Genomic DNA, 27,348 nt, shown 5'->3' on the forward strand with positions numbered 1-27,348 from the left:
CTGTTCCAGTGGCCTCCACCTGGCCTTGTCCCCTGAAGCCTGCTAGGTTGTAGCTGCCCTTGAGTGAGGAAGGAGAAGAGGTGGGAGAGTCCCGGGGGCTCCGGGAAGCAGAGGCAGGAAGAGGAACTTGAACTTCTACCAGGGCTCCTGCCCCAGCTGGAGTTGGCGAGGGACACCTGAAGGAGGCGTGAGCGCTGCACGCTTCCTGCAAATCTTGGTGGCACCGCCCCCTCCCCGCTTCTCCCCATGGGAGAACATGGCCACTGAGCTCCACTCTTAGGGCACTTGTTGCTGAAGGCCTGCTTTGTGACTGTTCGGGTTCTGGGGACACGGGATGACTAAGGCACGGTGTGGGGCGAGGCAGCCCATGCAGCCTCCTCCCGCTCCAGCAGGGCTTCCTCTGGCCGGCCGCCCAGGCCTCTCCCACCTCTTCTCTCAGGGCTTCCGGGACCTTCTCTTCACATACCCCCCGTGTGGCGTTAAACGCGCTGTGGCTTCAGTTGCTGCCAGCCTCGTGTGGACAGGTCTGTGCATCTCCACACCAGCCTGGCAGCCGTGGGAAGGCCAATGAGCATGACCCCAGGAAGGACAGAGGAGGCCGAGCCTGAAGGAGGGGCCCTTGACCTCCAGGTGCTGGGGAAAGAAGGGCCCGGCAGCCTCAAACTGGAACTTGGAACGCGCTGTGATCAGCACAGCCAGGCTGTTCCTAGTGAGCCTTCTTTGGGCCTCTTATCTGGGTGGCCTTGGGCTCTGGAGGAGGAGATACCAGGCCCTCTGAGCCAGTGCCGGGGCACTCCCCTAAGGATGGCCCTGGCACTTCAGGGTCATGGCTGGAGCCAGATGTGGGTGGTGAGACGCAGCTTCCGGGCCTGGCAAATGATGGCAGTCCTGCCTGCCCTTCCAAGCTAGCTTCTGGGAAGCTGGGAAGCCAAGCGTTGCCATAGAGACAAGCTGGGGGCCCTCCTTTGCCGCCCCCTTCCCCTTTCTCTCCAGGAGGTCTCACCGGGGCGTTTCCAGAGCCCAGCGGCAGCCTCTGATGGCCCTCCATAGCCCCTGCTCGATCAAGCCCCGAAACCTCTCTCACTCAGGGACTTCTCCTGCCTCCCGATCTGCCTTCCAACCCGTCCCCTTTCCTGGGCTGTCCCAGCTAGACTGGGACCTGATGCCCTCTGACCAGTGATAACCATGGTGCTATTTATAGCAAGAATTGAGGGGCAAGGAGCCCCTTGGGGTGAGGCCTGGAAAAGCTGATTAAAGACTGGTCAGGAAATGACTTGTGCCCCTGGCACCAAGTGGCCGCGACACACGCTTTCCTTTCCTTCCAACAGCATGCCCGTTCCTGCTTCCTTCCCTGGCCCCACGCTGTCCCCGCTCCACCCGGTGCCCTTTCCCCTCATTTCTGCCTGGCAAACGCCTCTCGTCTTTGAGACCCAGCTGCAACGGAGCATCCTCTGGAGCCCCCGCCCCTCCCGCCCTCCACACACAGCCGTGCTTTTCTGGATTCCAAAGCGTTTGCAGTGTTCAGAGCACTTTTGTGCCCTGTGACCTCTCCTTTGCATACCTGTGTCCCTGTTGGGCCGTAAGCTCCTTGGGGGCCGAGAGCAGGTCTTATTTTTGTCTGTGCCCAGACTGCTGAGAGCCTTCTGGAAGGAGCATCATGGGAGAGACTTTGGTGGGGGTGGGAAATAGACTGGGAAGGGCGGGAAGTTGAGTAGGGTTTTAACAGGGTCCCTGCTGAAGCCTCCTGGATTGAGGGTGTTGTCCAGAGCACCCACAGTGGCTGGCACAGAGCAAGCGTCTACCCTGCATCCTGCGGATGAATGGATGGGGTTCCACCAGAAAGGTGCTTGTGAGGAGGTGGGCTCAGGGAGATCTTTGAGAAAGCGAAGGGAGAGGTTTCAAGGTCAGAGCAGCTGATCTGAAAGGACAAGTGGCCAGCCCAGGGAGGGAGCAAGCCAGACAGATGGACACAGGGGCCTGGGAACCAGGTGTGGTCCAGAGTGGGACACTGAGACAGGCTCAAGCACAGAAGCCTCAGCACATAGTAGGTCCTGGGGACCCAAGGAGTCAACTTCACCAGGGATAGGTGGAGACCTACCATGCTGTGCACATGCAGGAGGGTGGCCTTCAGCAGGTGGCTCCGGACCAGGCACTGAGGGAGGAGGGGAGGGAGTCCCCTGGGTGTGTGGCGGGGGAGGCCTGAGAACCAAAGAGGATGAGGGGCTGCAGGCCTGGGCGAGGCAGGGACATGGAAAACAGCCCTTGGCGTCGCCTGCGAGTCTGGACTGCGCCCGGCCCCTGGGGAGGAAGCAGAAAGTCAGTTCGTGATGAATGCAGCCTTTCAGGCTTGGTCCAGCTCCCGTCTCTCTCACGAGCAAGGTCAGCTGGGATCTGAAAGCCGAGGCATGGCTCTGTCCCAGCACCAGGCAGGGGAGCTCACGCCACGTGTGGACTGGCAGGGGTACAGGCCGTCCTGCTGGGTGGGCCCTGGCTGCCACACCAGGGGCAGGTCCTCAGGCTCATCAGCACTCAGCACTTCTGTTCTCAGCCAGGATTGAGGGCACCTCCATGTGCCAGCTCTGCCACGGGCAGAGTACCTGCTGGGCTGGTTTCTCCCCACCTGACCGCAGCCGCCCTGACCGCATCGCAGTAGGCAACACTGAGGCTCCAAGAGGATCTCGCCTGGGGATCCCCAGCAGGCAAATGGGCGCTACTCAGTCTCTGCTCTCTCTTGTCCTTCCAGAAAATTCCACAGCCAGTGTGAGCGAGGCAGAGAGGAAGGCCCAAGTATACTACCGTGCGTGTATGAACGAAACCAGGATCGAGGAGCTCCGGGCCAAGCCCCTGATGGAGCTGATTGAGAGGGTGAGTCCCTGGGCATCCTCGAAGCCTCCTCCCGCCATGCCACCTGCCAACCGTGCCACCTGCAGCTCTCAGGCCCACTCGTGCCCAGCCACCCCTCCAGCCTCCGCACCCAGCTGGAGCACGCAGCTGTCTGTCTGCCACCGCGTGTTGGGGCTTCCTGAGCATGTGCACGCCGTCTCTGCCTGGGGGGGCCCGTCTGTGGTATTTTGCGGGGTTGTGTGTCAGCCTCCGTTGTGGACGTCTGTCTGTCTCTCAGTGCATCTGCGTGGGGCCTGGGGACCATATTCACAGGGAGTCTCTTCCTCCGCATGGCTGCTACCTTTTCCTCAGGAGTGGGTGTGAGTGTGTGGAGAGGTGTGTGTTGTTCCAGAAGGACCAGCGGGGAGCCTTTGGCCAGAAACAGCCCTCCCTGCTGGCTGGAGGCCTCACCTCGCCCCTGAGCCCAGGAGGAGTCTTCCTTCCTGGCCGGGCTGCCTCGCACAGACAGACGAGGCTATGGCTATTTTCTGGTCGCCCCTTACTTCCTTGAGGGCTCTCCATCCTAGCTTAGCCTGGGGAGGTATCACTGCAGGCAGGGGGACTGTCCTCCTCTTGGGCACAGGCCCTGTGTGCCAAGCCGGGGAGGACCAAAGAGATTTTTTTAAGTCCCACCTTGGAGAGAGTCTGAGGTAGACCATAGCTGATCTGCCGTTTCCAAAATATGGAGCCTTTTCCCCACAGTCACAATCAGATTCATGTCTTAATAGTAATTAGGTCCATGTGATTCGTTGTCCAAGAAATAAACTGCACGGGGCAAAGTCTCTTCCCATCCCCATGCCAGCAGCCTGGGAGAAGCTGCCATGGGATTCGTGGCTCACTCGTCAGGGATGAGTCTCTGCTCCCTCCGTGGGTCTCCAGGTCACAGGTCAGAAGCCCCCCCAGGAAGACCGTCCCTTTCGTTTGTCCTGGAGGCTCCCAGAGGTCAGGTGACTACTGGGGTCACAGAGCCAGTCAGCAGCAGAACCAGAAGTCGCACGCAGGTGTCCTTACCACCCTGTCTGCTCTGCCTCCCCCCAGCTCGGAGGCTGGAATATCACAAGTCCCTGGGCCAAGGACAACTTCCAGGACACCCTGCAGGTGGTCACTGCCCACTACCGCACCTCGCCCTTCTTCTCCGTCTACGTCAGTGCCGACTCCAAGAACTCCAACAGCAACGTGATCCAGGCGAGCAGCCCGAGCCCGGGCAGGGAGAGGGTGTGCCCTCCTCCTGCCCCGAGTCTAGCCAGTGCCGGTGGGGAGACCTGCCCTGGGGGGCGGCGGCTTCTGGTCCCAGGCAGCCCCCAGCAGGCTGCCCTGCTTGCTTGGTGGGCAACTCATTGTGGGCCACAGGAGTGATGTGTGACATCAACTCCTGGGCACAGTAGAAGCCTCCTCTTTCTCCCCTGCCTCAGCCTCTGGCCTTTGTGGTGCTGCTTGGAATGCTTTTAAATCCATCTCTCCTCCCAGAGCCTGCCCAAGGCTGAGGGTCAGCCCACCAGGGGAGCCCCCCAATTAGGGGTCATAAAGGCTTAGTTCCCAGCCCAGCCGTGCCACTCACTTACTGTGTGACCTTAGCAAGTGGCTCAACCTCTCTGGGCTGCATTTTCCTTTTTACCCTAATGAACTGTAATAACAGCTACCTGAGGTGTGTCGAGGTATGGCCAGAAGGTTCCAATGGTAGCTCTCAGGAACTGACCCCCTCTGCCTGCCCGGCACTCAGGAAGCCCTGTACCGACCCTCATTCCAGCTCTGATGGGTAGATGTTGTCTCCCTAACGTTCCAGGCAAGGAACCTGAGGATCAGAAAGGTCAAGTGACTTGACCAGCGTTACCCACCTGTGGTGGCCCCTAGCCACTTGGGAAGGGCTTAGTGAGGTGCAGCGTACTGCTGAGGCCAGGGGCTGTTTAAAGAGGGCGGAGGCTCTGCCCAGCCCTCCAGGAGGGCCCGGGTCCCTGCAGCTGCCCCCACGGGTGGGCAGGAATGTGTGTGTCTCATCGTTGAGCGAGCCCGTCTGTGACTTCAGCCAGCAGCTTGTGCTCCTGCTGGGACCTGAGCTGATCCTTGGTGCCAGGCGTGAGCCGTCCCAGGGCAGGCAGAGCCTGGGCAGGGGGCACACACACCTGCAGCGGGGATTCCTGCTCACACCTGCCTCCCTCTGCAGGTGGACCAGTCTGGCCTGGGCTTGCCCTCCAGAGACTACTACCTGAACAAGACGGAAAACGAGAAGGTGAGCCACCTCTGCGGACACTGCCCCCCCGTACCCCACAGCAGACCTGGGCAGATCTTAGAAGCTGGGGGAGCAACAGGCAGTCCCAGGCAGGGAGGGATGCCCCCGGCTGGCTAGGTCATATTCAGGCACTGTGGGCACAAGAGTAGCGGGTAGATGTCCTTCGTCCCCATTCTAGAGAGAGGCAGCAGTAGTGGGTCCCAGCATTTGTGGGTGTTGGACCTTTTATATACATCACCCCAGTTACTCGGCTTCTCTGAACATCATTTGCTTTGTGTGTCACATGGGTATTACTTTTACCTTGCCCTTTACGGAGAAGGAAATAAGGCTCAGAGACACCAAGTGACCTGTTCAAAGTCACTCAGCCTGTAAGTGGGGAGACCAAGATCCATAACCAGATCCACCTCCTCCAAAGCTCACAGCCTTCTCCTCCCCTGCCCGACCCTCCTGAGGCTCACTCGCCTGTCCACGGGGTCGGGTCCAGTAGGGGAGGCAGACATTACTTAACTGACCACCCAACTAGATGCCAACTGTACATTGTGATAAGGGAAGGAGGACCCGAGAAAGCACTCCAAACAGCTCCGGGGACATGGTGGCAGAGGGTGGTTCAGAAAAGGTGCATTCCCAGAACAGAAAGATGGCCGAGGAGGAGCCCTAAAGGACAGGGCCAGAGCAACAGGGACTAGCCCCGTGGGGACCTGTGTGTACAGGGGTCCTGTGAACGGAGACAGCCCCAAAGTCTTTCCCAAAGCCATTTTCCAGCGTGTTTCCTGGGTCCCATGCACAGGGCTGCGGCTGGGCCTGTCCCCCAGCCCACTGGGCAGCAGGGGGCAGCTGCTAACAATTTGGGGGTGCTGGGTCCCCAGGTGCTGACCGGATACCTGAACTACATGGTCCAGCTGGGGAAGCTGCTGGGCGGTGGGGACGAGGAGGCCATCCGACCCCAGATGCAGCAGATCCTGGACTTTGAGACGGCGCTGGCCAATATCACCATCCCCCAGGAGAAGCGCCGGGACGAGGAGCTCATTTACCACAAAGTGACGGCCGCCGAGCTGCAGGTACCGTGGGCGCCGGCTGCTGCGGAGGCAGGGCCAGCCACTGGCCTCAGCAGGGCTCTTCGCTGGGGGCTTGTACCCACTTCATCACATCCTTAAAGCCACCCTAGGAAGGAGGTTTTGATGCCCAGTTTACAGATAGAGAAACTGAGGCTCAGAGAAGCAAGATTACCTGCCGCGGCCACAGAGTGGAAAGTGACTCCAAAGCCTGGCTCGTGCCCTCCCTGGGCTGCCCTACTGTGCCAGCGTTTCCCCGGCAGCCCCCTGGCTGTGACTGTAAGAGCCCACGTGCGCGGAGCACTCCCAGGCCGCCTGGCGCCCAGCCCCTCGGGCCTGGTTCCGTAAGCACGCAGTCGGCGGAGGTGTGGATTCTGTCACTGCATCTCCCCTTTCTGAGCCAGGAGCTGAAGAGGCATGGTCAGGGCCTGGAGGCTCCTGAGGGCAGGGGTGCTGGCCTGGCTTACTGGAGCTCGCTGCTGGCTGTGGCCCTTGGCCATAACTGGGAGTCTAACTGGTGTGACTCACCAGAGCCTGCTGTCCTGCTGTCCCCTCGTAGGTCGACCTTGCCAAAGGCTGCCCCCTGGTGGCAGCTCTGGCCTGCAGGTTCCTTCCTTCTGGTCCATGTGCCGTTGCTGACCGGCTGGTCCTGGACCCCAGCAGTCTGGGAGGAATGAGCAGAGTGGCCCCCGCTGATCTCCCTGTTTCTTGCCCTCGGGCAGGAATGCCTGCCTGGGCCTCGCTGTTCTGGGGTGGACCCTGCTCCACCCTGGGTCCCGCTGACCGGTCTTCTCCCTGCTTCTCTCCCGTCCATTCCTCCTTCCCTTCAGGGAGAGCACCAGTTCCTGCCCTTTTTCCCTCCTCCGTCTGACAGGTGTATGGGGGGCCACCTTGGGCCTTGCTTTCCCAGACTTCTGGCTAGTGGGGGACACCCCCTGAGACACAGTCCCCGTCTCCTGCCTAGTACTGTGGGCAAAAGAAGCAGGGCCCTGAGGCCAGGTGGGAGGAGCTAGAGAAGCTGAGTCTGAGGAGGCAGCGTACCGCGCCCTGTGGGGACCTTTGTGTGCAGAGGCTTTGGGCTTTATTCCCGAAGTCACACTCCCATCGGGTTTCCTGGGTGAAGTGTGCAGCCAGCCCGCTGGCCCCAGGCACGGGGTGACAGTCGCCCAGCCCCACCTGGTCTAGTGGGCAGTGGTTGGGAGTGTCGCGTCCCCAGGTGCTGACCGGACACCTGAACTATGTGGTCCAGCTGCAGAGCTACTGGGCAGGGGGATGAGGGCACATCCAGGCGCAGATGCCGCGGATCCTAGACTCTGCGGCAGCACCTCGTCCTGAGGGCTGCGGGTGACGGAGTCTCCCAGGCGCAGTGTAACCCACACAGTGACCTGGGCTGAGGCAGGAGAGCCCAGCCTCCCGGTGGCACCAGCTGCCCCTCTCATCCCGGGAGGTTGGCGCCAGGGTGAGAGGTGCGAGTGGGTTGTCATGGAGATCAGCTGCCTGTGTCGGACGCCATCTGGCGCTGTTTTCCGCTCTGAGGCCGGAGGTGGAGGGAGGTGCTGTTTGACGTGCGAGGTGTCTTGCTGCAGATGCCGGGGCTCGGCCTGCCCCAGCGGTGGGCATCAGCCTGGCGTGGCCATCGGGCTCTGCCCTGGCAGCCTCTCCCGTTGCTTCTGCTCTCTTCCTACGTGGAAGAAGGGAAAGGTCATGCTTCAGCAGAGGCAGGCCACACGGTGCCTGCCCGAGCTTGGAGGACTACACCCGGAGCCGCGTGACTTGGCCAGGCAGGAAGCCACCCTGGAGCTTGGTTACCTTCCTGGTGAAAGGGCCTTTGCTCGTTTGCTCACACCTGCTCTGTGTCAGAACAGAGACAGATGGGACACAGGGACAGTGGCTCTTAACTGCAGGTCATGGAGTCTTTTGAGAATAGCTCAAAACCATGGAATGTCACCCAGGAGAAATGGGCTTGTGCGCATGAAAAAAGCATACCCGTCTCACATTTACAGAAGCCCCTGACTCCCCCGAGGCCTGGTGTAGGATCTACCTGGCCCACCCACCCTTCTAAGGAGATAAGATGAAGCAAAGGACGAGACTTTGTTTTGTAAACTGACATGCGCTGCAGAAAGGTAGCAGGTCACAGAAACCATTCTCAGTAACACGGTGCTTTGGTGATCAGTGACATTTCTCAGGTCCCCAGCACTAAATTAACTTGAATCATTCCACCCCAGACAGAGTATCTTTTTCTTTGGTAGCTAGAGATTTGGTTTCTTCTCATACTCTGGATCAATTCAGAGGCTTAACATGTGGTTCTAGGCTAGACCTGCTGGAGTACAGAATGGAGATCCAGGCTAGCCCCGAGTGGGGTGTGAGCTCAGAGCCCTGAGTCCGACTGCCTTCTGCTGCTCTTAGGGCGCCTTCACATTTTTTCCTAGGACCTCCCTCCTCAAAGGCTGTTTTGGCCAAAGTCCCATCTTTCACCATTTCTCCCACTAAAATAAAGCCCGAAAGCATCCTTCTCTTCTCTCCCACCCTTTAGGCCTGTTTGAGTTGGTTGGTTGGTGCCCAGCAGCGCTCCTTGGCTGTGGGCATGGAAAACAGAGCTCACTGGCTTGCCCCAGGGGATTTGAGTCAGGAGCAGAATGTCCTTGTCCATTAAAACTGCCACATCCATGGAGATGGATCTGGCCACTTGCGTTTAAGTTAGGAGTTCGCTAAGGCAACAGAGACTGAAGATGTGGAAGTCCTGTTAACACGCTCCTCTTTACCTCCAAGTCGTGAAAGTTGCCCTGCTCAGGACCCCTGCCGTCCCGAAGGAGCAGGTCTGTGATGAGCGTGTGGGGTGTCCCTTCCTGATGCCTCATCCTGCCCCAGAGATCCAGCCACCTGCAGCTCATGGAGCGCACGGGCCCTGTAAGCGCTGACCCTGGGCCCGCTGGCCCGCTCTCCCAGGGTCTTTGCCACCATGCCGTGACTCTAATTGTTGGACTCAATTTGAAGTCTCATAAGCACACCTCTGAATTCTGTGGCCACAGAAATGTAAAGGTTAGCCTGAGGGTCTGTCTCCTACCAGGGAGAGAGGAGGCTCAGGGCAACAGGGGAGGCCAGGCCGAGAGGCCACTCAGTCAGCTCTGGTCGGGGAGGATTGCTGACCCCATTTTAGAGGAAAGATAGCAAAGGCCCAGAGCTGATTCCTGCCAGGGACTCTGATCCAGGTCTGCTCACTCAGCTGGATGGCGGGGCTGTGCTGGCACCTGCTGGCACACTTCTCTTCCGAACCCTGGGGGTGGTTTGCAGCCAGTCTTGATAAGACTGTTCACCCAGGGATGACACGAATCAGCCCCCCTGAGAACAAGCCATTCACGCTGCTGCCTTTGGGAGCTGTCACCGCCCCAACCCCATCCCCAGCCTCACTTGTCCTTTGAGATCTTTGCTCCCTAATAGCTAAGATGCCCATTTAAACCCAGAGACACTGGCCTTGAGTGGACCCCAGTGGTAGAGCCTGCACAGGACCCTGAGTTTGATCCCCTAAAAAATATACCCAGAGACGAGTGCCCTCGGTTTTATTTAACTCACACGGTTACCCATGTAACCTCAGGAAAGTCACTTCCCTTATCAGCAAACTCAGCCTCTGTGAAGTGGGGGACTTGTGACTGCCTGTCCCAGCAGGCTGGGGTAGATCTTCTGTCACAGATTGATTCGCTTTATGGATGGATTTCCTGTGTGAAGGGAATGCATTTCTCACTTCCTTCATTTGTCTTATATTTTGCCCTTTCAAGAGGATAGAGAAGGGAGTTTGAAATCTACCCGAGCCAGGGCCACTTTTGGAAGATCTTGAGCAATGATCCTAATTGCTTGGATGGCCTGCTAAGTGCAGATGCCCATCCAAGTGATTGACAGGTACAGGCGTCTTTGCTAAAATACAAGATATGGAGCCTAAAGCCTCGTGTTCTATAAAACTGCACACTAAAAATAACTGGCCGCGTGGGGAATGCTGGCCAGAGCAGACTCCACATTGCGAGGGGCATGCGCCAGCACTGCAGCCCAAATCCTGTGTGTTCGCACTTAAGTGGGGCTGCTCGGGCAGGCGTCAGACTCAAGAGACAGAAGCAGAGCAGCGTGGTGGCTTTGTGGGGCCTGTGGGAGTTGGGAAGTTGACAGCACAGAGTTCCAGTCTTGCAAAATGCAGTCTGGATGAGCCACATCCCCAGCCCTTTTTATTTTGCATTTTGAGACAGGGTTATGGGGTTGCTTAAGCCGTCCTTGAATTTGTGATCCTCCTGCCTCAGCCTCCTGAGTTTCTGGGATTACAAATGTGCAATTTTGCCACAATTTATTTTTAAAAAGTTGTCGAGCCTTGTAATAAAAAGAAAAACAATATCTGGAACCTCGAGAGGGCTAGCTCCATGGCTGGAGGCTGCCACAGGGGTTGCTGGCTGTGGATGCGAAAGCATTGCTGGGAGACAGCTCTGAGCAGCAGGGTACCTTGCGGTAGGCCAAAGGCAAAGTGAGATCTGTTGGGAGCTGACAGTTATGAAAAGCTGAGGGTCTCTCTTTGGAAAGCCCTGGGTACAAGGGCTCATTTTCAGTCACCTTAAAACAAAGCCACTGTTAGGCATGGTGGCACATGCCATAATCCCAGAAGCTTGGGAGGCTGAGGCAGGAGGATTACAAATTTGAGGCCAGCCTCAGCAACTTAGCAAGGCCCTGTCTCAAAATAAAAAGTGCCGGGCATGTGACTCAGTAGTAAACTGCCCCTGAGTTCAGTCTCCCATGTCCCCCCGAAAACAAACAATCAAAAACAGAGCCACCAGCCTGGCACGTGTGTAGGCTGCATGCGGGCTTCTCCCTCCTTGCTGCAGGTCATCACTGACTTTGCTTCCGGCTCCACACCTAGGCAGCCTCACCTGTGGACCACACTGTTTACACCTGCAATGTTGACCTTCCTGAATGTCCGATCCTCTGGAGCAGACAGCTGCTACCGACACCCATGTTGTGTAGGACAGCACTGGCTCATGTGTGTGGCTTTCCCAGTTAGCAGATACACAGGTCCCATTGTCCTGATGACCCCTGTTTCACACATGAGGTGGGAAGGCATAGAAAGGCACATTAACTTATTAAAGGTTGCACAGCTTGTAAGCAAGGGAGCTAGAATAGGAGCCCAGTCCGGCTCCAGATTCTTAACTGTTAGAGGCCTGAGGTCCGGTGTCTTCCTCTAGAAATGGGGATAATTGTTGCCAATTGGGATAACACATGCGAATCCTTTACAGTGGCACGTGTCACGTTGGAAGGGCATGGCAGATGGTGGCGGCTGCTGTCACTGCTGCTGCAGCCTCCCTTACTCCGTCCCCATTCCGCTTCGGATGGGGTTGTGCTGTTGGGCTCCTGAGGACACCGCCCACAGCAGCGCCCACCGTCTGCCTCTGCCTGGCCCTCGCCTCGGTCACAGGGTGGAGGGCACCGGAGATGAGGCTGAGGGGATGCCGCCCTCCAGCGTCACGTTGTCCCCTTCCCTCGTAGACCTTGGCACCCGCCATCAACTGGCTGCCCTTCCTCAATGCCATCTTCCACCCTGTGGAGATCAACGAGACCGAGCCCGTCGTGGTCTACGACAAGGAGTACCTGCAGCAGGTCTCCGCGCTCATCAATGGCACTGACAGATGGTGAGGGGCGGGGTAGGGCGGGGCCAGGTGGGGCGGGGCGGGGCCAGGCCAGGTGGGGCGGGGCTTGGGCAGGGCAGGCCGGGGCCGGGGCCGGGGCGGGTCAGCCCGCGGGCAGAGATGCCAACCTGGCCCCGGTGGGCTTCCCGGAGGCAGTGCTATGTGCTGGCCCAAGGGCAGGTGCAAGTCCTGGCCGCCCGCAGACCAGCTCTGCAGCTGTGGGCCATCCCTTGTCCTCTTGGGGGTCTTATTGTCATCCATAAGATGAAGATGCAGATGGCACCTACCACACAGGGGTTCACGAGAGTCACACGAAATAATTCACATTGTAATTCAGCGCCTGGCACGTAACGGGACTCAGCAATGTCACTGTTACTTTTGGTTAATACTTGCCTTTTTTAAAATTTAAAGGCTTATAGAAATGTTAAAATATACAGAAAAATAGGGGAAAATGTAAAAGTATTCAAAATACTTCTCTTGATCACATGGGGCGGTGTTCATGTGTGTGCACATCAGGGACGGATGGAGTGAGGGGGGACGGAAGGAGTGAGGGAGGGAGGGTTCCTGCCCAGGGTTCTTTTTCCCATTATTTAGACTAGATGTGTAATTTACTTTTCCCTTGACTTTTTATTTTAGCAGCAGCAGTAGTAGTAGTGGTGGTGGTACTGAGGATTGAACCCAGGGGCACTTAACCACTGAGCCACTTCCCCAGACCTGTTTGTGTTTAACTCCAGACAGGTTCTCACTGAGTTGCTTAGGGTCTCATGAAGTTGCTGAGGCTGGCTTTGGACTTGAGATCCTCCCACCTCAGCCTACTGAGCCACTGCGATGACAGCCATGCGCCACCACGCCTGGCCCTCCCTTGACCTTTATCAGGAATGCTTTCCCATGCCATCCCAAGCCCTCTGTGAGGGTCATTTTCATAGTTGCATAGTACTCCATCAACTATACATCCAGTATCTGCCACCCCCACCCCTCTTGTCAAACAGGTAGGGTCATTCCAGTTGAGGAACATCTTTGTACTAAGGTAACATCTTTGAAACATGACTCAGCCACAGATAGTTTCCCTGTGCCCTGTGGGTGGGACAGTGGGAGCTGTCATTCATGGAAACCTGGCTGGCCAGAGCTTCCTTTCCTGCCTTTCCTTTTCTTAGGCCCCCACTTCCTGTCTGACCTTCCAGCATGGAAGGGCAGCCTCCTCCCCATTCTAGCCCTGTAGCATACACCATCAGGGCGAGTCTCTATGCAGCAGCTTCACAGCTTCCAGACACAAAGCAGCTAAGCAACAGCATTTATTGAGCACTGCTGGTATGCAAGGGATTACACTAGACACTGGGCGGGGGTTGGTTCTGTGGTGGGACACCCAGGCTTTACCTCAAAGAGCTTGTTCCACGTGCTTAGAAGGCAGTAACCTGGCACACTGGGTGGGCCAGGAAAGAGCCTGGGGTGAGGCTGCGATCTGGAGCCCCAGAGCATTTCTGAGCCCAGCGGGTCCCTCTCCCCCCAGCCTGCTGAACAACTACATGATCTGGAACCTGGTGCGGAAGACAAGTTCCTTCCTCGATCAGCGCTTTCAGGACGCCGATGAGAAGTTCATGGAAGTCATGTACGGGACCAAGAAGGTAAGCCTGTGACAGTGCATCCCGTGTTCTTGCTGAGCACCTACTGTGTGCTCTGCCCTGGGCTAGGGGCTGGTGAGACCACTGCACCCTCAGGGCTGTGGTATTAGGAGGGTGGAGTCTAGGAAGAGAATGAAGAGGTCCCAGGAGGGGTCCATCTAGAGTCATGGAAACACTGGAGGGGACTTAAAATCCACAGCTGTGGGCAGAAGCTTCTGGAAGAAGGTGGTTATGCCATGCCAAAGCAAAAGAGGAATCAACAACTAAGCTAGTTTACAGAGAAGGTAGTTTCTGTTCTCTCCTAACAGCTGCTTCTGGGTGGTGACGCGAGCGCTCCCCTTACCTAACTGTGACTCAGGCGGTTCTCACCACCCCTGTAGGCGGGGACTGTTTCTGCTTCTTCCCCAGAAGCATGAACACCTAGAACAGTGCTGGCTCACAAGTTTCCCTGTTTGCAGTCTGGGGACCCCAGTTCCGATCCAGGCCCCTGAGTTCTCTCAGGGAGCAGGAGTCCTGGACCCCAGACCCAGGAGGCTCCACCCACCTTAAGTGCCCCATAACCTTTGAGGGGCCTTCTTTAAGAGGCTTCCAGGCCCTTCCCTCCCCGCCCCCAAAGCTTGCTTCCGGTAGGAATTCTGATGCCAAGAATGCGGCTGTCACCCTCCCTATGCATCCAACAAATGGTTACTCACTGAACTGTCACGTGTGCCAGGCCCTGAGGCCAGTGTGGGAATACCAAGATTGTGGGATGGGTCTGTGCCCAAGGGCCCTGCCTGCTGGGAGATGCCCGGGATACAGAGCAGAGGAGGTCAGGGTTTCAAACCCAGCCATCCCCTGCCCCACCCAAGACAGTTAGCAGCCCCTGAGGGCCAGCAGGGCCCACCCCATGGATCTCCTCCCTTGCAACCTCCCAGAATCCAGCAGGATGGAGGGCGGGGGCCAGGTGGTGGGCGGGGCCAGACAAGGGTGGGCGGGGTGGGGCAGGAGGCGGGCTCTGCCTCCAGCCTACTGTTCATCCTGGGAACGACTCCTTTTCTCTCCCACCCTCTCTGGCAGGAAGGAGCCCAGGGAGGGGGCGGGGGCAGCAAGCCCTGCTTCTGCCCAGGGGACCTTCAAAGGGCACCACTGGACCTTGGCCCTGAGGGCCACCTGCCCTTGAGGGCCACCTGCCCTTGAGGGAAGGCCAGGGGAAGCGCTGGCTTGGCCTCCCTCCACCCACCCGCTCACCTGCTCCTATCTGGCACTGGTTCTGAGTCACAGATTTCCAAAACTGAATTCTGTCCCCAGCAGCCCTTGGCCTCCCAGGGACTTTACACAAGAAGGTCTGACCAGGTCCCACGATGGTGGTCCCAGAGGCACTGTGCATGGAGCACTCTCTGGCTACAGCTCATACCCTCCTGGGTCACAGATGAGAAAATTGAGGCACAGGGAGGTAAAGGAACTCTCTCAAGTCCCCCACCAAGGAAGCAGCCCAGCTTCCAGGGCCCCTAGCCACACCTTCTAGTACTTTCAGCTCCTTGCTGCTGCTGCTGCTGATAATAATAACCAAACACAGCCTGCATGGAGAGTTACGCTGGGTGGGTCTACCCCTGAGCTTCATCCCCAGCCCTTTTTATTTTATTTGAGACAGGATCTCCCTAAATTGCCCAAGCTGGCCTCGAAGTTCAATCCTCCTGCCTCAGCCTCCAGAGCACGGATATTTTCTTTTTATAGACATTATCCCACCAGCAACCTGCAACAGCTCTGCCTGTTAGCAACTGCTCTCATTTTTCAGATGAGCAAACCAAGGGGAAGGGACCTGTTGCAAGTTGCTCCTGAGTGAAGGAGCAGCGTGGCGCCTCTGAATCCACAGCCACACCCCTAGCTCTGCCGCCCTCGCAGCCTCAGCTCTGCAGGACAGGACTGAAGACATAATTTCCCCAGATGGCCAAGGGCTGGGTGAGGGTGGGAGGAACTGTTGTCATGTGAGAACGTTTCAGATTTACAAAGCGAAAGGTTCTGGAAATCGGATGCACGACAGTGCGAATGTACTCAATGCTGCTGAACCGCACACCTACAGGTGGTAAGACAGTAACTTTCACATTGTGTATATTTTACCACCATTAAAATTAGTTAATAGCTTGAGCTTCCCTCGGCCAGGTTCAAAGTGTTTTGTAGCTGGGCTCCTCTCAGCCACCTTCTGGCCCTTGTCTCTCTATTTGCCTTTGTCACACAAGGATGCAAATGGCTCCTGTGGCCAAAGTCCTGTGGTAGCCTGACTTGCCTCAGGGCAAGTAGGGTGCAGGGAGGCCTTGGCAGGACAGAGGCTCATGCGGGATGCCGCTGCTCATTTCTTAACGACTAGCCTCCTCACTCTTCCACAGTGGCTGCTTCTGGGCACAGACCAAGTCTGGTTTGCTGTGCAACCTTGGAGAATTTTTGTACCTCACTGAGCCTGCAGGGTAGGATAGCTCCTGTCCTTGTCTCACAGGTCCCTTGTGAATGGCCTCCCTCTGGGAAAACTCTTCTACTGTGTAAAGCAGCACAGTGACTGGGCCTTGCAGGGGTGGAGCTTGGCATAAGGAGACTGCATGGAAGTGTGGGTCAGATTTGAGTGTGAGGTGCTCTTCTTACCGCACAGCCCTGGGCGAGCCACCTACCTGGGGTAGGGACTCAGTGGAAGTGGGTAACTGATCCCTGCTCCCCTTACCCTCAGGCTGTGAAATGGGTTCCAAAGGCAACGCCTCTGCTGGCTGGGTGTCCTGTGTTCCCTGCTTACAACTCACCAGTTCTGGGGGGCACCAGGCAGCCGCGGCCCCTCCCCCGCTCCTTGCTGAGTGCTCCCCCTATTACAGTGAAGAGGCTAAAAGTCATACAGCCTGTCCAGGGGGCTGGTGGCCTCTCCTCCTCTGCCCAGAGGCGGCTCCCAGTCAGATGCACACTTCCCGACGCGTCAGGTGGGCCTGACCGTCTCCTTTCAGAGGTTTTTCTCATCATCCCAGAACATTTCAGGGCTTGTGACCTGTAGGCAGGCAGCGTGGCCTTCTTGAGGGAAGTCACTGGAGCCAGACTTTCTGGGTTCAGTCCCGCCTGGGCCACTTACTCCCTGAGTGATCCCTGTGGACAAGCAACCTAACCTCTCTGGGCCTCCGCCCTTTCTGTCCGTCTGCGGTTTCTGGGAGCATCCTGGGGTGGGGCCGGCACACCGCGGGCTGAGGCCATTACTGTGCATCTGTCTCTCCTGCGGGATGTCCTGGGCACTTCCGTAGAGTCCTCAAGGGCAGGCCCTCGGTTGATGCAGCTGCAGGTTCCTGAGACCTGGTGCAGCCCCAGAGCAGTGGAGCTGCTGGTGTGAGCACCTGGGCCCATCCAGAGCCACCGGAGACAAGAGGAGAGAATCTGCCACGGCCAGCCGCCACAGCCTCTGCCGAGCCTCCGTTAGCTGTGGGCTGCACAGTGACTGGCCGAGGGCAGGCAAGGGGGAGAGGGGAGCAGAAAGCAGCCATCAAAATGGACACACAGTGGGGACAGCTAAGTAGAACCCAGGGCTACACTTAGACCAGAGTGGCCCTCGCTTCTTTTTTACCTAGAAGAAAAATATTAAGTCATAATTTACATACAATGTACCTGGCCATGGTGGCTCTCTCCTGTAATTCCAGCAACTCAGAAGGCTGAAGTAGGTTCTCAAGGTCAATGCCAGCCTGGATGACTTAACAAGACCCTGTCTCAAAAGAAAAATTTGAGATATAGTTCAGTGATAGAATGCCTGCCTACCATGTGTGAAGCCCCGAGTTTAATCCCCGGCACTGAAAAACAAACTATTCACACACATATACACAGAGTATGGATTAAGGGTGCAGTTCGTTGGGGCTGGGGCTGGGGCTTGGTGGCAGAGTGCTCGCCTAGCGTGATCCTCAGCACCCCATAAAAATAAATAAAAATAAAAGGGGCTGGGGAGATAGCTCAGTCGGTAGAGTGCTTGCCTTGCAAGCACGAGGCCCTGGGTTTGGATCTCCAGCACCCAAAAATAAATAAATAAATAAAATAAAGTTGTCTACCTACAACTAAAAAAAAAAATTTTTTTTTAAAAGGATACAGTTCACTGATTTCTGACAAATGAAGTCTGCGTGTGGCCCCCACCCCAGTCAGGAGAGAGACCATGTCCATGACCCACTTGCCCAGCATCCTCCAGGCAGAAAGTTCCCTTGGCCCCCTTCCCTGTGCCTCCCCAGGCGTGCAGATGGACGTAGACAGACGCCTGCTGGCTCAGCTTGCGTCTGTGGAATTCTTCCACGTGTGGCATCTGGAGAGCTGGCTCCTCTGTGTTGCTGTATGACAACACCACATTTTGTTTATCCGTCTGTCTGCCGACAGGCATTTGGGTTGTTTGCAGTAGGGCTGGCGTGAATCAGGCAGGGTCAAGGACCCTGCAGCAGGACGGGTTTGCCTAGGCAGGGTCGGCACGCCTGGCCGGACACACTGTCCACAGAGGGATGGCCGGGCAGGGGGCCAGTGAGGCTGCAGCCCAAGGACCACTTCTGGTTCACACCGAGGTGTCCTGTGGGCTAGTGGTGCTTGTGGATGAGACTAAGCTAGAACCAACCCAAGCCCCGCACAGTGACACACACCTGTGATCCCAGCTGCTTGGGAGGCTGAGGCAGGAGAATCGCAAGTTCAAGGCCAGCCTGGGCAATGGGCGTTGGGAGACCCTGTCTCAAAATCAAATATAAGAAAAGAGGAGCTGGGGGCTGGGCCTGTAGCTCAGTGGTGAGGTGCCTGCCCAGCACACGCAAGGCCCTGAAGCCAACACTGAAATCCCGTGTCGCTGTGGCCATTCTCTTTCTAGGAGGCTGTGAGTGGGGTTGGCGCCCTGGCCTCCTGGGAAGGTTTCCCGAGGTTCTTTGCCTCCAGGGTTCCTGTGTCCTCCAGGAGGCAGGACAAGGTGGACGTCGGCAGGAGTACTGGATGGAGGGCCAGGCGTGTCCAAGTTCCCATCCCGGTGGCACCCCCTGCCTGTTGTCACCTGCTGGGGACCCTGGACCAGCGACCGCCCATGCTGAGTCTCTGCTTCCTCATTTGTGCAGTGGCCCCACCCCTGCCTGCTGGGAGCGTTCAGTGGCTCAGGAAACGTAGGGGTGACCACAGGGGGTGTCTGGCCTCTCTGTCCAGTGCCCTGGAGTTCTGGAGGGAAGCACAGGCCCCCAACCGTGCCACCTCCCAGGCAGGCTTTGGGAGGAGGGAGGCTGGGCCTGGTGACCTTCCACTTGTGTTTTCCAGACCTGCCTTCCTCGCTGGAAGTTCTGCGTGAGTGACACAGAGAACAACCTGGGCTTTGCCCTGGGCCCCATGTTTGTCAAAGCCACCTTCGCTGAGGACAGCAAGAGCATAGTAAGTACCTGGCCTGGGGGACAGAGAACTGGCATGGCGTCGGCTGGACCCTCCTGAGCCTGACAGCCCACCCTCTGCTCTGCTCTGGGCCTTTCCTGCCCAGACCGGAGGATCCTGGGTCTGTTTTAACTCAGGCCCGTTGTCTGTGTTGTCTGATTTGACCTTCCCAGTGACCCTACAAGGTGACTACAGCCTTCTGCGCCTCCTAGGGCTGGGAGGGACCCTCCAGATCATTTTTTTTTTTTATTTTTGTTGTTGATGGACTTTTATTTTATTAATTTATTTACATGTGGTGCTGAGAATCAAACCCAGTGCCTCACACATGCTAGGCAAGTGCTTTACCACTGAGCCACAGCCCAGCTCCTCCAGATAATGTTGACCTGGAAGTGACATTCTTCTTTCTCTGTGAGTGACAGCCAGAGGGCCATCCTGGCCAAGCCCTAGGGAGACAGCCAGCCGCCAGCTGAGATGCTGACTCCGTCACTGCTTGGCTGGGTGACTTGGGCAGTGTTCTCCCCTCACCTGGGACATGGAGCTGGGCTGTCCCTCCTGCGGGGCGTGTTAAGGGAGATGCTCCACGTGAAGAACACCTGGTGCGGGCTGGGGAGAAGCTCAGTTGGTAGACGCTTGTAAGCACGAGGCCCTGGGTTCAATCCCCAGCACCGGAAAAAAAGAACACCTGATGCAAAATAAGCTACAGTACATGGCAGCGATCGTGTTCCTGCCCCGGCGTGCGGTGGTGGTTGTTCCCGGCCTGGTGTGTGACAGCGGTGGGGTTCCTCCCATGGTGTGTGTCACTAGTTGTCACTTTCATACTTAGCATCTGCACTCGAGGGTCAACACCACCTCAACTCCGCCAGGTGGAATCTGCGTCCAGGTCCGCTGCCCTCGGCCCCACGGCTCTTGCCGTCGTGAAGCTCCGCCTGCTCCTTCCCTAGAATCTTCCATCTTCCGTCTTCGGCCTCCAGGTCTGCCCATTCATCGTCCCCCTCGCCAGCGGCCAGTCCTCCCCAGAGTGGTCGAGGCGTTTCTGACCCTGCTCCTCAGAATCAAGTTCTCCAGATTTTAACGCTGGAGTCCATCACAAGGAATCCTGCGATCCGCCGGGTCTGGGAGAGGCTCTGCATCCCAGCCTGCTCCCGAGGAAGCGCGGAGCACTGCGCCACGCTAAGGGCTCTGAAGAGGGCTGGGCTCTGGCTCAGTGGTGGAGCGCTTGCCTGGCATCTGTGAGGCCCAGGGTTCGATCGACCCTCAGCACCACATTAAAATAAAGAAAGAAAGAAAATAAAGGTCCATTGACAATTTAAAAAAAAAAACAGTCTTTTTAAATGCTCTGAAAGTCCAGCAGCGGCCTTCTCCAGCCTCCCCAAAGCATGGCCTAGCTTATTTAACCGCAGAGCCCCGTTTACGGAACACCAGTCTCATGCGACGTCTGTGTTAGGAACGTGGCCTGGGAGCTCGGCCGTGGCTGCCCTCAGCCCAGCTCTGCAGAACCTGAGCCTTGAGCCAAACCTAAGTTTGACCCCTGGCCCGGTGTCCTGCCTGGGGCACTGGTCGCATCCAGGGGCCAGTGCCCCACCTGATGGTACAGCATCTTGTCTCCGCAGGCCAGCGAGATAATCCTGGAGATCAAGAAGGCGTTTGAGGAGGGCCTGAGCACGCTGAGGTGGATGGACGAAGACACGCGGAGGTCAGCCAAGGAGAAGGTGAGGCGGCCCAGGAACTCGGTCGCCCAGGCTTCCTGCTGGGGCGAGAGCGCAGATAGAGGAGAGCGGGGTAGGAGAGACCAACCCGTCCCCTGGGCACGCAGGGATGCTGTCCTGCCTTGTGACCCGTCTAGCAGGCTGGGGGCGTCAGCCTGAGGCCCACAGTCACACGTCCCTAGGCAGAAGGTGCCGGCAGGAGAGCACACAGGAGAGAGGTAGACCCAGCCACGGTGGTGCCCACTGCCTCCCTTCGTAGCTAACCCAGTCCATGTGGTGGGCGGGGCCTCGGAACCTCACCTCCTGAGGGTCCCCCCAGTGCTGTTGTCCTGGGGCTCCAGTTTTCAATACTTGAACTTTGGGGACAGGTTCAGACTTCCCTTGGGAAGTAACATTTAATCAGAGACCCAAAAGATAAGAAGTTAGACAAGAGGGAATCTTTCCAAAAAAAGATGTGAAAGCCCTAAGCCAGGAGGAGCCTGGTCCCCACTTCCCTTGACCTGACCCTGAGCTCAGAGCCCACAGGGCTGGGGCCAGCTGGCCAGCATCACAGGTGCTCAGTTCCTGTGTCCCTCCTCTCCAGGCGGACGCCATCTACAACATGATAGGCTACCCCAACTTCATTATGGACCCCAAGGAGCTGGACAAAGTGTTCAACGACGTGAGTGGCTTCCACCCTGAGATCCCAGATGCCCTCTTGGGGAGGGGCCGAGGCGAGGCTGGGGGCCAATGGGTGCTGGAGGCAGCGTGGCTGTCATGGCATCTCTGGTGACGAGGTGGGGTTTAGGGGGCACAAAGGAGCCGTTCCCTGCTCTTCCATCTCCTGGGTCACTGGAACTATCATCGGACAGTGTCCAGCGGTCATTACCAGAACACATGCTGTGTATCGCACCGGAAATGGTTAGCTCCATGGGATGAGCAGAGTAATGGGGGAGTAGCTCAGCAGGAAAGCCCGAGCCTAGCATCACGATTCCAACCGGGTTCAATCCCAAGCAGTGCAAAAAGGAGTGGGGGAAAGGATCCTAGAAGGTGCAGGGAGAATGGGTGACCCTAAAATGTCACAGGTGGAATAAAGAGTGAGGCCCCTCACACCCGCTATTCCCACCACCAGGATCACCACCTGTCTCTGGGGTCCTTTTCCCACCTCCTCAGAGGAAACTTGGACCTCTGATTTTGACCTTGAAATGCTGGTGGGAAAGAGAAAGCATGGATGGATCCCAAATGCAGGTTTAAGCTTTGAGCACATCACTTCTTTAAGTGGATTGTGATTTTGCCTCAAATGATAATGTTTTATATCTTCTCATGAGTGAAGTTTGTGAAATTCAGGCATTTTTGAAATTACAATAACCTCTCATCATGGTTACATTTAAAACCTAAGAAAATTAAAATTACTTCTGAGAATATGAGACTCATTCTGCAGCCTTGTTCCTTGAAAATAATTTAAGATGGCCCAGGGTCATCATTATGCAAGATAGTCTCCTGGAGGTGGCTCAGGTAGGGCCCGCAGGATCAGGGCCTTGCCCCTGAGGGCCCCGTGTTTCACCAAAGCCCTTTGGCACAGCCATAAAGACCTGGAGTGGATCTGAAGAGAACTTTGCACCTGTCAGGAGCTTAGCGGGGGCCCAGTGGCGGGGGTATGCATGGTGAGGCCTGTCCCCTGATGTTTCAGAGACAGGTTTCAGCTCAGTCCATGAATCTGGGCTGTCCAGTATGGAAACCACTAGCCATGGGGCTATTTAGTTAATTAAAATGTAGCTACACTAGCACACCTGAGATGCTCAGGAGCCACCTGTCTCCAGAGTCCACCACATTGACCAGGGAGGTGTGAACACAGCATTGTCACAGTTCTGTTGCACAGTGATGGAGATACTTCTAGCCTAAGGCCCAGGAACCTCTGCAGGGACATCCTGCAGCACGGTGACACTGTCAGGCACCTGGAGCAGAGAGGGGATGTGGGCCCCAGCAGGTGAGAGGCCTGGTCTGAGCTTCCTCGGGGCGGGCTCCAATCCTGTCTCTGCTTTTTCTTTAGTACACTGCAGTTCCAGACCTCTACTTTGAGAACGCTGTGCGATTTTTCAACTTCTCGTGGAGGGTCACCGCTGACCAGCTCAGGAAAGCCCCCAACAGAGATCAGTGAGTCCCCCAGGCCCTGCCCGGAAGGCGCTGGCTCCCCCACCCCACCCCACCCCCCGGGATGCCCCCGCTGAGCTTGCCTTCCTCGCCCACTACCAGGTGCCACAGGCAGTTGTCTTGAAAGCCCTGAGGAGAGGATGTGGTTGTTCCTCAAATTAAGAAACCAAAAGCCAGAGTGGGGCCCCCCAAGGGGCCAGGGTGGGCCGAAGTCTGCGCACCGCAGTGCCCAGCCGGTTGGCAGAGTGAAGCTGGTCTCTGAGGCTGCGCGGGCCTGGCACTCCGTCCCCTCCTCATGGCTTCAGCATTCAGAGCCTTTGTTTCATTATCTGCAAAATGGGATAGAAGGGAACATGGCCATCCAGTGTAAGAACTTCCACGGAGGCCAGACCCCGAGAGGAGGCCCTCAGCAAGGGCTAGTGTCCCATGATTCCTCACAAACAGGAGCAGTGGTGTCTCAGGGTGCAGGGCTCCCAGAGTGAGGTCTGGGGAAGGTTCTAGAGGCTCCCTGAGGGAAGCACATCCGTCCACTGCAAATCCCACTGTGCATCAGTGTCTCCTAGGATGAGGGTGTAGCTCAGTGGTAGAGTACTTGCCTATGTGAGAGGCCCTGGGTTCTCTCTTCAGCACTGCCAAAAATGTGTGTGTGTATTGCCTCCTGAAATTTTTTTTGGAGGGGTTACTGGGGATTGAACCCAGGAGTATTTTTCCACTGAGCTACATTCCCACATTCCCTGTCCTTTTTATTTTTTATTTTGAGAAAAGGTTTGACTAAGTTGCTTACAGCCTCACTAGGTTGCTGAGGCTGTCGTTGAACATATGATCCTCCTGCCTCAGCCTCCCAAATTGGTGGGATTATAGCTGTGAACCATGGTACCTGGCTATAGTCTAACTTCTACCCCGGATCTTAAATCAGAATAATCTGGAGCAAAACCTATGTGTTTAAAATGGTCCTCCCAGGAAAGTCAGATGTAGTCAGCCCAGTACTAGCCCTCAGACTAAGCTCCTTCCATTCCTAAAACATTTTTCAGGTTAATCTTACCAAAAGGTGAGAGCAACTCCTCTTTGCCTCTGGCACCCTCTTGTGGTCAATGGAGGTGCAAACATCCGTCTCCTCCAAGTTTCCCGTCGTCAGTCAGGGTCCCCCTAAATACTCAGGAAGGTAGGTGGGCCTTCGCCTTCAGAATATGGCACAGACACCACTGCCAATTTACCTGAATTTTTAAATTTTAAATTAAAAATCTTCACTCTGGGAGGGCTGGGAGAGAGCTCAGTTGGTAGAGTGCTTGCCTCACAAGTACAAGGCCCTGGGTTCGATCCCCAGCACTGCACCAAAAAAAAAAAAAAAAAAAAAAAAAAACTTCACTCTGTCTTCTAGTCAGGCAGAGTGGTATGCATCTGCATCTGCAATCCAAGCTACTCAGGAAGCTAAGGCAGGAGGATCCCAAGTTTGAGGCCAGCCTGGGCAACTTAGTAAAGTAAAGAGAAGAGCTGGGAATGAAGCTCAGTGGTAGAGTACTCCTGGGTAGGAAGGAAGGAAAGATTAATACAGTGTGGAAAATCCGAAAACTTATTCATGAATTGTTCATACCCTGTACACTAAAATCATTGATCTGTCTTGCACTTTGGATCTTTTACACAAGCATGACTCCAACATCATGCATTAGTCTTTTGAAAATAGTGGTTTGCCAGGCGCCTGTAATCTCAGTGACTGGGGAGGCTGAGGCAAGAGGATCACAAATTCAAAGCCAGCCTCAGCAACTTGGCCAGGCCCTAAACAACTTAGCAAGACCTGTTGCTAAATAAAATTTTAAAAAGGGCTGGGGATGTGGCTCTGTGGTTACAGTACCAAAAAAGAAAGAAAGAAAGAAAAAGAAACAAAGGAAGAAAATAGTGGTTCACTAAGGTTTACAGATGTTCCACTCTCATGTACTACAGGGGGAAAAAAATCTACATTTGTTAATATCATAGCTAACCTCCCAAGAAGTCTTAAAGTACTGGGAAGCTGTTAAATTCAAGATAGTCAATACAAGTTTTCCAAAATTTTAATTTTTCTTTGAAACCTCAGTTCTTTTTGAAACCTCAGATTTTTGTCATTTGTCCCAAATGGGAGTGAATTATTTCCCCTGAGGTGCTAAGCTTCCTTTTTCATTTTTAAGAAAATGTCTGCCCAGTTAACTCAAGTCCAGAATTCCATGACTGGTCTGTCATCCTAAGAGAATGAACGATATTCCATAAAGAGATCTGAAGCACTATGTGGGTGCTTCCCAGTTGGTCACATGGGATATTAAAAACATTTGGGGTCTGGATTTAATGGAATTAATAATTAAGCTGCTTTTTCACGGGTGTTGTAAATGAAAATGACTTGCTGGCTTGTTTTTGCTGGAGTACCCGCGGGGGAAGAAGCGGGTGACCACTGGCTTCCTACTCGGGCTGCGGCACTGTTACCCACGGTTGCTTGGGTACCATCATGCAGGCACCAACACGTGGCTGAGGCAAAAAATGTCTTTTTTTTGGGGGGGGGGCGGTGCTGGGGATTGAACCCAGGGCCTTGTGCTTACAAGGCAAACACTCTACCAACCGAGCTATCTCCCCAGCCCCCATAATGTCTTAATGTTATAATGAAAATAGTTTTGGTGGGGACTGACCCCTACCTGTCCACAGACCACACTTCAGAACTGCAGCTGGACACACTTGAGCCTGAGTTAATACCGGCTCAGCATCCGGTGCTCCCTCTCGCTGTCTGTTAGACCCGGGTTGCACCCTGTGATGTGACCTCCCTGATTTATAGACATTCAGGCGTTTTCTAGTCCCTCCTCAAAACAGTGCCACCGTGTCCCGTGCTTGCCAGCACTTGGGCCTGGGGGCAGGAGAAGCTGCGTCTTCCAGCCCGCTGCCCCCTCGGTGCCTGGACTCTCATGCACCGTCATTGCAGGTGGAGCATGACCCCGCCCATGGTGAACGCTTACTACTCGCCCACCAAGAACGAGATTGTGTTTCCGGCTGGGATCCTGCAGGCGCCCTTCTACACCCGCTCCTCGCCCAAGTAGGCTCCTTCCGGTGCTGCCGCCCCTCTCTCCCTTGCCCCTCCGCCCGGCCAGTCTCCTGAGCCGTCTGGGCCCCAGTGGCGCTGACAGTCCAGGATGGCAACAGCGGTGCAGAGGGACGCCGCCCCTGCCCTCCTTCCCTCCAGGGGTCTCTTGGGCTGTCGTGGGGTCTGGAGCCCTCTGTGGGGAGACAGTGCTGCCAGCAGTGCTTTAGAGCAGCCGGGGGTGGGTGGGAGTCGGCGGGGCTGAGCGCGCGGTCCTAGAAGTGGGATCCGCAGCGTCCTGGGTTTGAATCCCAGGATGACTTGGGAAAGGTCATGGCCCGTTCCCAGGCTCGGTTTGCTCTAAGCCTAACCCTGAGACCACTGAAGAGGACAGCGTGGTTCTGTAGAGCCACCAGCGTGGTGCACAGCACCAGAGGGCACAGCTGGCTCCCATAGACTGCCGGCCTCCCACTGTCCCCAGGCCTGTGTCCCCACAGAGCCCTGAGAAACGGCTGCGTCTCGGGCCCAGGAAGTGAGGCCACAAAACGGGCCAGAGTCCGAGGCCCTGGGGAGGCCTTGCTCTCACTCCGTGTCTCCCTCCAGGGCCTTAAACTTTGGTGGCATTGGTGTCGTCGTGGGCCACGAGCTGACTCATGCTTTTGATGATCAAGGTACAGGTTCCTTGGGGTCCCCTTCAGACAGAGCCCATCAGCCTCCTAGCCCCACTGCCTCCGCTTCCTGGTCCTGCCGCTTCTGGGGGTTCTAGCTTTGGAGAGAAGGACCAGGGTTCAAATCCTGCCACCTGCCACCAAATGCGCTCACCTCGGCAAGTCACGCCATTCTCAAGGCTCCCTCTCCTTATCTGTAAAATGGGCACGACAGTTCCAGGTGGGGGCGGGGAGGACCGTGGGCAGCTGCGGGCAGCGCTGCGGCAGGCTGTTCGGTGCTCAGTGGGTTAAGCGTCAGAGGCCTTGAAGTCGCACCCTCCTCAAGACAGCCAGGGCCAGGTCTTCCTCACTGCCATCTGCTCGGGGCCCTCACAGCCGAAGGAAGTGGCGGAGACCCTGGAGGCTGGCCTGCCGTGTGATCCTGATCTGCCAGCTCCACTGGCCCCTTGCGGGCGTCCATTCCTCGGGCTCCGAGGCCCTGGCCGATGTTGGAAGTCAGCCCAGCTCAGCGCTTGCCCGGCCGCTTTCCTCCATCCTGTCCACTCGGTCTGGCCCGTCCTCTGGTCCTCCGTGGAGGCTGGAGGGTGGGGATGAGGCAGAGCAACCCACTTCTCGCTGGGAGGGGAAGGAGCGCAGGCCCCACCCTGCCACTTCGCCCTCCGGCCACAGGACGGGAGTATGACAAGGACGGGAACCTCCGGCCGTGGTGGAAGAACGCCTCGGTGGAGGCCTTCAGGCAGCGCGCCGAGTGCATGGTGGAGCAGTACGGCCGCTACAGCGTGAACGGGGAGCCCGTGAACGGCCGCCACACCCTCGGGGAGAACATCGCGGACAACGGGGGCCTCAAGGCGGCCTATCGGGTGCGTCTGCTCCCCATGCCCCTGCCTGTCTGGAGGCCTCATCAGCAGAGCAGTGCAGAGATGGATGGGGTGGGGAGGACGCCGAGGGCTGACCGTGAACACAGCACCTGGAGCCGGATGCCCAGGCTTTCTGCTCGGAGCCCGACCGCCTGGG

At 56.6% G+C, this 27,348-nt stretch overlaps 1 protein-coding gene across 4 annotated transcripts in view; it reads left to right on the top strand.

Moving 5' to 3' along the window:
* The window catches only part of Ece1 (endothelin converting enzyme 1), a 94,315-nt gene that overhangs the window by 62,282 nt on the left and 4,685 nt on the right, over nucleotides 1-27,348 (top strand). For all 4 annotated transcript variants that reach the window (XM_047545602.1, XM_047545594.1, XM_047545583.1 and 1 more), the window contains 13 exons: nucleotides 2,744-2,865; nucleotides 3,922-4,068; nucleotides 5,045-5,110; nucleotides 5,977-6,168; nucleotides 11,677-11,819; nucleotides 13,324-13,438; nucleotides 18,692-18,802; nucleotides 20,410-20,508; nucleotides 21,089-21,166; nucleotides 22,535-22,638; nucleotides 25,571-25,681; nucleotides 26,270-26,337; nucleotides 27,004-27,194. In XM_047545602.1, the coding sequence (XP_047401558.1) occupies nucleotides 2,744-2,865; nucleotides 3,922-4,068; nucleotides 5,045-5,110; nucleotides 5,977-6,168; nucleotides 11,677-11,819; nucleotides 13,324-13,438; nucleotides 18,692-18,802; nucleotides 20,410-20,508; nucleotides 21,089-21,166; nucleotides 22,535-22,638; nucleotides 25,571-25,681; nucleotides 26,270-26,337; nucleotides 27,004-27,194 (1,547 nt within the window). The remainder of the gene's footprint in view (nucleotides 1-2,743; nucleotides 2,866-3,921; nucleotides 4,069-5,044; nucleotides 5,111-5,976; nucleotides 6,169-11,676; nucleotides 11,820-13,323; nucleotides 13,439-18,691; nucleotides 18,803-20,409; nucleotides 20,509-21,088; nucleotides 21,167-22,534; nucleotides 22,639-25,570; nucleotides 25,682-26,269; nucleotides 26,338-27,003; nucleotides 27,195-27,348) is intronic.

The sequence above is a fragment of the Sciurus carolinensis genome, chromosome 1, assembly GCF_902686445.1.
Source record: "Sciurus carolinensis chromosome 1, mSciCar1.2, whole genome shotgun sequence".
Taxonomy (NCBI): domain Eukaryota; kingdom Metazoa; phylum Chordata; class Mammalia; order Rodentia; family Sciuridae; genus Sciurus; species Sciurus carolinensis.